Source organism: Nematolebias whitei, chromosome 3, assembly GCF_014905685.2.
Source record: "Nematolebias whitei isolate Nwh7 chromosome 3, NemWhi1, whole genome shotgun sequence".
Lineage (NCBI taxonomy): Eukaryota > Metazoa > Chordata > Actinopteri > Cyprinodontiformes > Rivulidae > Nematolebias > Nematolebias whitei.
In genome coordinates this window covers 34256225-34268726 of record NC_056500.1, presented here as the reverse complement: position 1 = coordinate 34268726, position 12502 = coordinate 34256225, and the positions used below count along the sequence as shown (strand labels likewise).

The 12502-nt window shown below is 39.3% G+C and overlaps 1 protein-coding gene across 2 annotated transcripts in view; it reads left to right on the top strand.

The window, feature by feature from the left end:
* The window catches only part of npnta (nephronectin a), a 110102-nt gene that overhangs the window by 91782 nt on the left and 5818 nt on the right, over nucleotides 1-12502 (top strand). For both annotated transcript variants that reach the window (XM_037698225.1, XM_037698224.1), the window contains 2 exons: nucleotides 3028-3117; nucleotides 4538-4636. In XM_037698225.1, coding sequence (XP_037554153.1) covers nucleotides 3028-3117; nucleotides 4538-4636 — 189 coding nt within the window. The remainder of the gene's footprint in view (nucleotides 1-3027; nucleotides 3118-4537; nucleotides 4637-12502) is intronic.

Here is a 12502-nt window from a genome sequence, read left to right as displayed (position 1 = left end):
GAGAGCCCCATTATTTTTTTATGTTTTACATTGTGTCCAGGGATTGATAATCTATAATATCCTTGTGCTGTAAATTCATGTGTTATTTCCCACATGACTAGACGCATGGTACGGCCTGGACAACGTATTTCATTACGTACAGCAGTAATGTCATCACGTGCGGCCATACGTGATGACATTACTGCTGTTCAAAATTGAACGTCTCTTTGAAACGAACAGATCGTTAAGATCCGTTCCCTTCCCAGAGCCGTATATCCCATCTTTAACTCCAGCTACGTCCACATACTGCATCCATATATCTTCTTTTTGCCTTTTTGATGAACCTGTTTTACCAAACCCATCCCAGTTGCAACACGTTTGATGAGACGGAGCAGCTAAAGTAAAAAAATATAGGAGGTTAGACACAGTGATTCTTCCTCATCCCCTCATCCTTCCTGCCAGAACTCGTAAAAAAAATTAAAAAAAAGATAGGAGAGAAGATTGTATTAACACATGCATGCCCTGCTTCAGGAAGACGTCATTCTAATAGTTTGGAGCTCTGGAAATCAGAGCTTCCTGAAGATGGTTTGAATATTAAAGAGATGAGGAGTAAGGGAAACAAATATTACACAGTAATTTTGTTTGTTTTTTGAAGAATTAGTTTGAAAATAGCTCTTGATGCAGACCAACATGCTTTTTCTTGAGATGGTGCATGTGTGTTCTGTGAAAAATAAATCATGGTCTCTGTGTGCTTGTAACATCTCTGCTATCCAACTGTGGAATCATGAAAACAGTTTTAAGGGCTGGACTTAAACAAAAAGTTAAAGGAACTTATTTGATCCATTCTAGGTTTTGACAGTTCTGAATATGTAATGGACAAACTAATGTCGATGTCACCACTGCCTGCTACCAAAGGCAAGGACAGAGTGTGTGAGAGAGCAGAATATGTCATGAGTCTGGATGTGAATGAAACGTTCAGAAGCTAATCATTGGATGTACATCTACAAGTGATTGCCTTTGGGAGTCAGTCCCATTCAAGATGGCCTCCACAGCTAAGCAACCTTAGCAAATAAATAAACAGCTACAACTCAAGTCAGTTTTGTAGGTAATGAGCAAAAAGGTGGCGTGGAAGTAGCTGAGAGTCTCCCATAACACCTATTCTACGTGCTATTGAGCAAAATCTGTTTTTAAAACTTGGTCATTTACTCCTGGAGTCCACTGTGTCTGCTACTCAGCAAATTGTCTCCTGAAACACCAGATGGATCAATAGTCATGTACTACCCATTAAATTTCAGACCTGACCCAAAAACAAGAAGGCTGCCACTGCCAGATAACCTCAGGAAACCTAAAAAGGACTGTCAGTCAGTTTTACACATACTGGAGCTTATGGTCATCCTCATATGTTTGAGCAGTAAAACTTATCACAGAAGCTCCCAATGAGATGTGACCTAAACAGCTCCACCTTCACCCATTTTCAGTTAAAACTCTGGCAAGAATTACATCAGGTGATGTGCATTCCTTTAGGCCATAAATATACTTTGATCTTTTTACTTGGCTCACTTGCGTTTCTGTTTGTTTTAGTTTCAGCATGACTTTCCTTTTGCGTCCCACTCTCAAATCCTGTTAATTTTCTACCCCCCTTCCCGCACTCCAGTTTTTAAATGCAGAGGCACAAAATTAGTATCACAGCCCTCATCAAGTCTGCAAGAAAACAAACAAGGATTTCCCAAGTGGAATTCCTTCCATATAAGCTCCCTGCAGGATAAGAAAACCCATAATCCCGTGAGATGCTTCAAACCTTCTCAACACCTTGTGGATTCTCTCAAAAATCATTTATATTAGACTAAAAGCAGTGCTGTGTGTTTTAAAGCTCCTTAAAAGCTTTCCTGTGGTGACAATGTTTAACCTAAAGTTAGATTTTGAATTAATTTGCTTCACATTTTGGCAGAACATAGCATTTTTTAACAACTTTCACTGACTGAAAAGTTTGGATGGAATAAAACATCATGAAATGTTTTAAAACAAAGCAATATTTAACATTTAGAAATTCATAATTAGTTTCTTTTTTTGTCACAAGTAGCATAATTAGAAGATTCTGAGAAAATGTTATGTATCAAGGTTGTGCTCTATTTAAAATTCCCACAAATGAGATGGCTGCAGAAAATGTGCAGATATATTTCTTAAAAACACATTTTAATTGTCAAAAATTTCATTAATGTTGTAGGAAGAAGACAAAGTGCATCGACAGGGTTTGTGGGGGGGGTCTAGATCAGATGAGACACACAAACACAGACACATGCAAAGAGAGACACCCAGATGCCAAAGATTGCTGCAGAGCCTGGTCTCAGATTACCGCAGCTGAAAGCCTGCTGCACCCTGCCAGCTGGTCCTGACCCAGTGCGAGGACGAGGATGAGTGACATTTGAAGTAGCTTCCAGTGTACTCGTAACAGAAAGTTAGCACAAAAATGCTAACAACGCTTTAATGACGATCGTACTATTTAAATTCCACTGACGTTTTATCAAACTGGAGATTTAAATAAAAGATTTTTGCAAAAGCCAATAAAAACCAGCCAAGATCATTTGTTCCCTCAGCTTTAATGTACAAAAATAAAATCGGAATAAATAAAAGTGACCTTTAATATCGCAGCTTGGCCCATGGTATTTGAGCAGTAGGATCCCACTGAAAAGAGACTGAGGTTATTTTGGGTCTGGCTGCATGCCTCACAGTGGACACGCTGATCTACTGGTTGCAACATTTGACCAGAGGTTGCATCAGATGAACTGTGGCCCTTTTATTTAGCATGACTACCATTTGACCTCTGCTGTTCTTAAAGGTTTTCAGCTACTCTGATAGTTTCAATACTCTACTGTGACCGAACGTTCCTAATCCTGGGTGTGCACGAGCCGTGACACTGATTTATCCTTGTCAAGTCCTTTGTTGAGCACTGATGCAAAGCCATACAGCAGCTCCGAGCAATAGCAATGTACCAAGATAATACCTAGGATAATCCTTTATCCTGTTAATCCTGTGTCTCTCTCTCCTCAGTCCCTCGTAACCATGACCAGAACACCATCCTTGATGCCGACTTTGACATTGAGCTCGGCAACACGGCACATGAAGCCAAAGATGATCCAGGTAAATATTCAACAGGCACAATAGGCAAAAGTTGATAGACTAACCACATGAGTGATGGAAAAAGAGGTAATCACCTCCTGCATAGCTGTTATGGAGGTGAAAATGTTCTCCGATGTGTGTTTAAAAGAGGTGACACAGTAAACTTAGAAGCATCATCTTAAACAATGACTCTCAGCCCAGAAAGCAATTTCAGACGTCGTCTACGTCTCACTTGCTGATGGCTCAAATGATCAATTGATTAGAAGCACATCAGTTTTCTGCTCAGCACATCTACTTTATACAGGACTTAATACAGAAATTCCCTTCATTAGTACCGGCAAGCTTTGTGAAGCAAAAGGATTGTGCGATATTCACACAACATCAGTGGTGGGCACAGATAATCAAAAAAATTAGCTTATTTATATTCCACAAACTAAAAAACTAGCTTTGCTAACGCTAAACTGCTAAACGGATTTTAAAAAAAATTAACAGAACTTAACACTAAACCAGTAAAGCTTTGACAATTGTCACTCAGTCTGCATCACGTCTTTGTCTCCTTCCAGTTGAAGCTGCGTCGACCAATCACATCTTGTCGTGTGTGCCAGCAGTAAGCCAGTAGCATGCCTAACGGACTTTTCAAGACACGGCCATAACAGACAAGCTAGTGAATTTTGTTAGCAGACTTAAAGTTGGCAAAATCTAATTCAGTGGGAACTATTCTGCCAACAGTTTCTAAAGTCAGTGAAAACGCTAATCCACTAAGTGAAATTTTTGTTCTGATATTAGCTGTTAGGATATTAGCAGAACTTTGCCCACCGCTGCTCAACATGATTTAATAATGCCAGTGGAGAAAAAAAAATACAAAAATGGCCTAATGATTTATTTTTGTGTTTATTCATTGTGCATCCTTTTATTTAGTCTGTCAAGAGAGAAAACCTGTTTTGCTTAACAAATGAATGAAAAGTGACTCATTATTCCCTGGAAACCCTTTTTAAGAGACTAAATGATTGAAGTTATTTTTATCTTTGGAGCTATTTGTGCAACAAAGCATCATTTATTGGACTGACTCACTGATAAAGTCTCAGCGTATTAAGTCACTAAGAAGATATCCTGATGCATGCTCAATAATCCAGGTAGAAAAATCTAAAAAAGTTAAGGTCCTCTGGACCTGACTTACTCACTAAGAAGAACAACTTTAAGCTGAAACAATGTATTTTTAAAATGTTTGCAACAAGAACTAGGAGCAGAAAGTGAACATTCACAAACTCTCAACTCTAGTGCATTTGATTGTTCCTCAAAAGTATCAAATATCCTCGTAAATGATGAAAAATCACTTTATTTTCATCAGAGAAAGCTCCAGATGTCCTCCTGTTGACATTCAAAGTACTTCTGTTTACCAGTATATGTGTGATCCCGACACCTCACCTGTTGCTCTGTTCAGAATCTGGCTTTTTGAGCTGCTTCTTTGATGACGGTCTGTGTGGTTGGATCAGGGACAAGGATGGAGACTTGCACTGGGAGACCACACCTGATCCAGCAGGTAACTAGAGTCGCCTATTTGCACTTTTATGATACAAGGAAAAGTGTTTAAAATATTAGAAGTAGAAGTTGACCAGGACTCCCAGCAGTTCTGTAAATCAGGAAAAACTTGTAAAATTAACATTTTCCAGACAGGGAAATCTCTGGGAATTTGATCACCGCTCTGCTGGTAAAAGATGTTATTTCTGAGATTTAATGTCGACATGCATTAATGCTAGTATAGTATATTTGAGTCCATGTACTGCTTCTACTGTGTTCATAATGTAGACTTATTGATTGACTATGGTGGCTTTTTTAGTTTGACATTTTATGCAATATATTTAATATCAGGATAGATTGCCGTATGCACGTACTGTAGGCTACCATACACTTCCTGTCGGCTCTGAATGGGACTCTGTTGCCCTCTGAGCATTTTGCGTGACTGAAATATATCCGTAAGTTTCAATATTTACTCAGGAGAAAAATCAGGGAAAACTCTGGCGATTTTGTTTTCATGAAATGCTGTCATTTTAAATTGAGTATGACAAAATTATTACTTAAAAAATACCTAAAAAAATTTACCTAATTGCATCACATAATGATTAAATCCTGGAATTGCTGTTTGCAACTACATTAGAATCAGTCCAATGGCATCATATTTGGCTAAACACATACAGACATGGGCTAAAACATTATCACTCTGCCTTTGACTTTTGGCAGCATGAAACAATAAACATTTATCAAACGTCTAGGAGAACCTCCTAATTGTGTTACAGCTGACTGAAGACTATGAATCCAGTTTTAAAGTAGCTTAGAGTTCTCCTGTGAAAATAACAGTTAATATTTGGCACTTCAATATAAATGGCTACAGTAAATAATGATGTGCTTCTTGTAAGTAGGTATGTTGTCTTTGTTAAAGTGAGCACAAAGTGGCAGCTGTTCATGCTGATGATTGTCCTCAAAGCTGGGGGCAGGGACCCACTGTGGGTCAAAAAGTAATAAGTGATTTCCAAGAATCTACTAATTTTTTTTAATGATTGCCAATAGCACATTTTTACCAGAACTGATTAAAAAAAGTTAAAATCAGCAGTAATATGTGGATGGAAACACTTTAACAGTTATTTAAGCCTTGCTGGGCTGTGATTGTTGGTGACTAGTTGGTGAACAGCATCAGTGTTAGTCAATCCATAACTGGGGCTGAGGTCGCCGAGTTAGTTAAAAAGCTCTGCGGCGACAGGGCTCTGGGGGTGGATGAGATTCGCCCTGATTTACTTAAAGCTCTGGATGTTGCGGGGCTGTGTTGGTTGACACGCCTTTGCAATCGCAGGGGCATTGGGGGCAGTGCCACTGGATTGGCAGACTGGGGTGGTTGTTCCCTTCTTCAAAAAGAGGCCAGAGGGTGTGCTCTAATTACAGGGACATCATTCTCCTTAGCCTCCCTGATAAGGACTATTCAGGGGTACTGGAGAAGCGATTCCAATCGTTGGTCGAACCTCAGATCCAGGAGGAACAATGCGGGTTCTGTCCTGGGCATGGAACATTGGATCAGTTCTTTACCCTCACTAGGGTCTTTGAGGGGTCATGGGAGTTTGCCCGTCCAGTCTACATGTGTTTTGTGGACTTGGAGAAGGATTTCGACCATGTTCCTCAGGGTACACTGTGTGGGCTGCTCTGTGAGTATAGGATTGGGAGCCCGTTGCTACGGGCTGTTCGGTCCCTATATAAGCGTTGCGATAGTTTGGCTCACATTGCCGGTAGTAAGGTGGACCCCTTCAGGGTGGGAGTTGGATTCTGCCAGGACTGCCTGTTGTCATGAGTCTGTTTATAACTTTTATGGACAGAATTTCTTGGTGCAGCCAGGGGGCAGAGGGAGTCTGGTCTGGTGGTCTCAGGATTCCTTCTCTGCTATTTGCGGATGATGTGGTCCTGCTGACTTCATCCTGCTGTGATCTTCAGCTCTCTCTCAGCTCTGAGAGTTGAGACAGTGGCAAGGCACTATAATGCCCCTTTTCCATTAGTACCTTTAGTACCGGTACAGCACGGTTCGACTCGGCTCGGTACATTACACATTATGTTTCCATTGTACTTTCAGTACCGGTTCTAGTGGGCAGGGTTCAAACTGATGTCACGCGCCTTCCCAGCTGGTGGTGGTAAGACCCTGAAACAGATTTCAGTACAGGGTGAGAATTTATTTAGAAGTTTCTGGTAAATTAAAAAGAATACAGATTATTAAAATGATTTAATTAAACACACGCACGCACATAGGTTTTATATATATATATATATATATACATATATATATATATATCCTGCTAATTAACTTTAGTTCACCATTAAATCTCTGATGAACCAGATTCTACTTTGTACAAAAACATCTATATTTAATATTGTATAGGTTTTCTTCATCATTTAATGTATTTGCACTCATTGTGTTTACTTTTATTGGTCAATTAGATATGTGGTTTTGTTTCTTGTTTACATATTTTTTTATTTATTTTTAGCTTAGCTTTAATTTAATTCTTGTTTGTGATTTGTACATCTGTGGGTTAGAATAAAGTTGAACTAAAGGCTGGATCTCTTCTTTAAACATGTTTGACGGAAATATTCCTGAGAGATCCAATAATTTAGTATTTTTATGATTTTTCAGCTGAGTTAACTTTAACAGATTATTTAATAATCATTAAAGTGAAAACAGGATTTCATGATAAAACCGGTACCGTTCATTTATTTAGTTTTTTTAATCTTCATTGATAAAAATAATACATTATTTTTTATACATAAAATGGTTTTAAAAATCGTTTCCACCCTCTGTCCCAAACCGTCCCGGTCCGCCCGTCTGCCGGGCGTCAGGGTTCGGCCTTCATGATCACGCGAGGCCGGAGTCTGGGCAACGGCCTTCTGTGAGTCAGTAGCTCCTATGATCCTCCGCAGTGATCAGTGGAACTCGGAGCCAGGGAGATGATGCCCTGCATGGCCTGAGGGGGCTCCGAGGCTCCAGTGGAGAGGGCCGGGGAGAGTCGGGGACCGGCAGAGCTCCATCTAGCTCGCTCTGAATTTTGTCGTCGGCCACCAAGCACAAAAAATGCCTGCACTTCAGCATTAGACCACGGTGTTGTTGTTATTGTTTTTAAAATCTTTAAAATAGGTCCAGTCGCTCCTCGAGTTGAGTTACTGCAAATGGCGGATCGGGTGTTTTGAAAATTTCTCAAAGCCCTGGTGACTCCACCCACTGACCAATCAGTGACTGACAGTGTTCTGACATCACGTTTGGTGCCGGCTCGGCCCGGATGGAACCCCAGAGACAACGGTCAGGAAAAAGGGACCAGTTCTACGAATGGTTACTACTGGAAAAGCCTTGGAAAAGTGCTGAGTCAAGTCAAATTGTGCTGTACCGTTACTAATGGAAAAGGGGTACCAGTGAAGTGGAAAACACAGGGGAAGCTAAAACACAGGTAAAACAAACTCACAGAAAAAAAGATAATAAAACTAGATAAAAGAGCCATGAGAAGACTAAAACAACACAGAGCACACAGATCCTGACACAGGACCAGCAGGTCATCAAGTTCAGCCAAAGCTTGTTAATTAGCCATTGATTGAAATCAGGTGTGTGTGTGCAGGAAACTGACTCATGAAGTCTAAGAAAGAATTTGTTTTATTGACATGAATTTTGTCCAACAGATTTTCTGTTTTCTATGCAAAAGCAGCACTTTGACCTCTGTATGTGCTTGCTTCGTAATCAGCTAAGCATGCTCAAGAAAAACAAGATTCCTAATGGCAAATATCATCCTCATTAAACATGCACACACATGCAAACATACATAAATGAATCTGATTCGTTCCCCTCAGTTACAAGTCAAGATGATTATCACTTGAAGGGATGTACTTTGTTGTCCTTTGATTAGTGCTTGGCTAAACAAAGCAGTTCAAATGAGGAGTGGATTACTTGTCTCATCAGTGGAACCTGGGGCTTCATTAAATAGAAATACAACACTGGTTTTCTTTGGCTTCCTACAAGGAGAGTACATGGTTTATTATCCTGAAAGGACACAGGAAGTCTAATCAGTTCATTTCAATTCAGTTTATTTACTGCCAATTCACAACAGAAGTTATCTCAGGGCACTGTACAAAAACATTCACATACATAAAAAAAAAACAATTTGTTTAAATGATGTAAGGAAGCCAGCAGATTTCATTGAATCTTCACTTTGCCACAGTCTCCCATTCTGATCAAGCACAAAGGCAACAGTGGAAAGGAAAAACTCCCTTTTAAAAGGAAGAAACCTCCAGCAGAACCAGGCTCAGGATGAGCGGCCATCTATTTCAGCTGGCTGGGGTTTGAGAGGACAGGAAGGCGAAACAGACAAACATAGAATGACAGGTCCAGGTGTACTTTCTATTAGAGGAAAGACAAAAAACAAGCAAACAAAACAAAAAAAAAACATGTTAAGGATATAAATAATTACAAATACAAACAAGTAAAGTAAAGACAGCAGCAAAGTGAGGAAATGTGGTCAATTTGTCCTCCAGCAGTCTAAGCCTATAGCAGCATAACTAAGGGATAGTTCAAGAAACCTAAGCCAACCCTAACTATAGGATTTATCAAAAAGGAAAGACTTAAACCTAATCTTAAAAGTAGTCAATGTGCAAGCTTCACAGACAAAACTGGAAGTTGGTTCCACAAGAGAGGAGCCTGATAACTGAAAGCTCTGCCTCCCATTCTACTTTTGGAAACTCTAGGAACCATAATTAAACCTGCAGTCTGAGAGCAAAGTTAGGAAAGTAAAGAACAATGAAATCTTTAAGATATAATGGAACTAGGTTGTTGAGAACTTTGTATGTTACAAGTAGGATTTTGAACTCTATTCTGAATTTGACAGGGAGCCAATGGTGAGAAGCAAAAACTGGAGAGATATGATCTATACCAGTGTTGTGGATTTTTCGGCTCTAAATTGCCTCAACACAGAAACAGGTGAAATGAAAGATGTCTTCAAAAATGGTCTACGTTGTTTATTGCAATACACAAGTCACACACAGAGTGTCTCAGCGTCTGCAGGAGAGCACACGGAGCAGTCTCGCTGCAGAGATATTTATAAACATGCAGGTGAGCTAATCAACAACATCTCGGTTCGATTGGACCGAACCAGCCTTGTGGTGTGTGGCACCACTGACCCAAGGTCTCAGAGCAAAGCTCCAAGTACAAACCTACACTACAACGTTGATAACAAATTACATCCTCAGTGGAAATTTACAGCTTTACTAGAACACTTCAAATATTAGGAAGAAATTAAATAATATTGTATATGTATGTATATGTATATGTATGTATGTATGTCTAAATAAAGGTTGAATGAAATATGCATATATGGTTCCCATCACACTAACTCATTAAAACTCTGGCAGCAGCATTTTGGATCAACTGAAGATTTTTTTAAACAAGTTTTTGGACACCCAGATGCTGATTGCAATAGTCCAGCCTAAATGTGATAAATGCATTGATTGGTTTTTCATTGTCATTTGGACAACATTTTTCTAATTTTAGTGATGGCAGGTGGAAGAAAGCAGTTTTGGTAATATTTTTAATATGGAGGTTAAAAGACATATCCTGATCAAAAATAACATCAAGGTTTTTAACAAAAGGTCTAATTAATGCCATCCAGAGGAAGTGACAGATTGCAAAATTTATTCCTAAGATGTTCAGGTCCAAAAACCACAAACTCTGTATTGTCTGAGTTCAAAGGCAAAAAATTAAGGGTAATCCAGGTTTTTATTTCTATAAAACATGCTTCTAATCTAAATAACTGATTGAGTTCATTGGGTCTCATGGACAAATATAACTGAGTATCATCAGCATAACAATGAAAATTGATCCCATGCTGTTTAATAACATTACCCAATGGAAGCATATATAAAGCAAAGAGTACTGGTCCAAGTACTGATCCCTGAGGAACTCCATGACTAACTGTGGTGTATGAAGAAGATTCATTATTTACATTTACAATTTGTAATATATCGAATCGTTTTGATTTAAACTGTTTTAGAGCAGTTCCTGTAATCCCAATATCATATTCAAGTCTGTAGTAGAATATTGTGATCACCTGTATCAAATGCAGCACTGAGGTCTATCGGGACCAATGTAGACACCTGTCCATTGTCTGAGGCCATAAGAATATCATTAGTTACTTTCACCAGTGCCGTTTCTGTGCTATGATGAGCTCTAAACCCTGACTGAAACTCCTTAACCGATTATTTATGTCCAGATGTTCACACAATTAATTTGCAACAATTTTCTCAGGATTTTTTTTAGATAAATGTTACATAAGATATAAATATATAATTGGCTAGAATTCCCAAGTCAAGATCAGGCTGCTTAAGTGAAGGTACAGCAACCTTAAAGCGATGTGGTACGCAGTCATCCATTAGAGACAAATTAAGCAAATCCAAAATAGGGATATTAATTAGGGAAATGCCTCTAAACATTCTGGTTGGGATGGGATCTAGCAGACATGTGGATGGCTTGGATGAAGCTATTGTTTAATTTAACTGGCTAGAATTCCTGAATCAGGATCAGGTTTCTTAAGTAAAGGTTTAATTACAGCAACCTTAAAGTGCTGTGGTGCGTAACCATTAATTAGAGACAAATTAAGGAGATCCAAAATGTGGGTATTAATTAGGGGAAGTACCAGTACCACTTTAAATAGCCTGGTTGGGATGGGATCTAGCAGACATGTTGATGGCTTGGACAAAGCTATTATTTTTGTCAATTCAGAGCGCTCAAAAGGACAAAAACTGTCCAAACATAGATCAGGTTCTAGTGACATTTCTAAAGCTGCCAAGATGACTGCATACAATAAATCAGCCATTTTAGAGATTTTAAGCTGAAATTTGTTGTGATGATAGCTGAAAGCAATGTCCAGTAAATACTGAATTTAAATAAAACATCCAAGATGCAACCAAAGCTACTTTTAAATGGCTTTAACTCGGGTATTTTACACAGTCCTCAGTCCACTCCTGTACTCATTATTTACACATGACTATACTGGCACAGCTGTAACGTCTTCCTCAAGTATGCTGACGACACCACCATCTTATTCCGCATCACCAACAACGACAACAGTGCCTACAGAGATGAAGTGAAATCACTGACCAGCTGGTGTAAGGAAAATAACCTCTCTCTAAATGTCAGCAAAACAAAGGAGATGATAGTGAACTTCAGGAAAAAGCATGGAGGTCAACATTCCACCATCAACATAAACAATGCTGAGGTGGAGCAGGTCAGCAGCTTCAACTTCCTCAGGGTTCACATTACTGAGGATCTGTCCTGGACTTTACAAACAAACTGTGGTCAAGAAAGTCTCACAAAGACTTTACTTCCCAAGAAGACTAAAGAAGTTTGATATGAGCACCAGCATCTTCACTAACTTTACAAGGTGCACCATTGAGATCCTGCTGACAGGCTGCATCACAAGGTGGTATGGGAACTGCACTAGTCAGAGCTGGAAAACACTACAGAGCATGGTGCAAACAGCAGAGGACATCACTGGTAGCAGTCTTCACACCATCCAGAACATCTACCACAGCTGATGTCTGCGTAAAGCTACAGCATCCTTAAGGACCACACTCACCCAGCGCAAGGACTCTTCCATCTACTACCATCAGGCTGTCAGATTACTAAACTCTTTATAAATAACACTGAACATCTGGCAATAACTTTACACCAAGCCACATCTGTGACAACTAATATGACTAATTTTAGCTTGTAACAGCTAATATGTTTATTGTTTATTGCTGCTGCACTATGTGGCTGTATAATGCATGTCACTACCTTACTATCAAAATTCAATCTCAGTGTCACTCACTACCTGTGCAATAACCTGTCACACAACCTGTG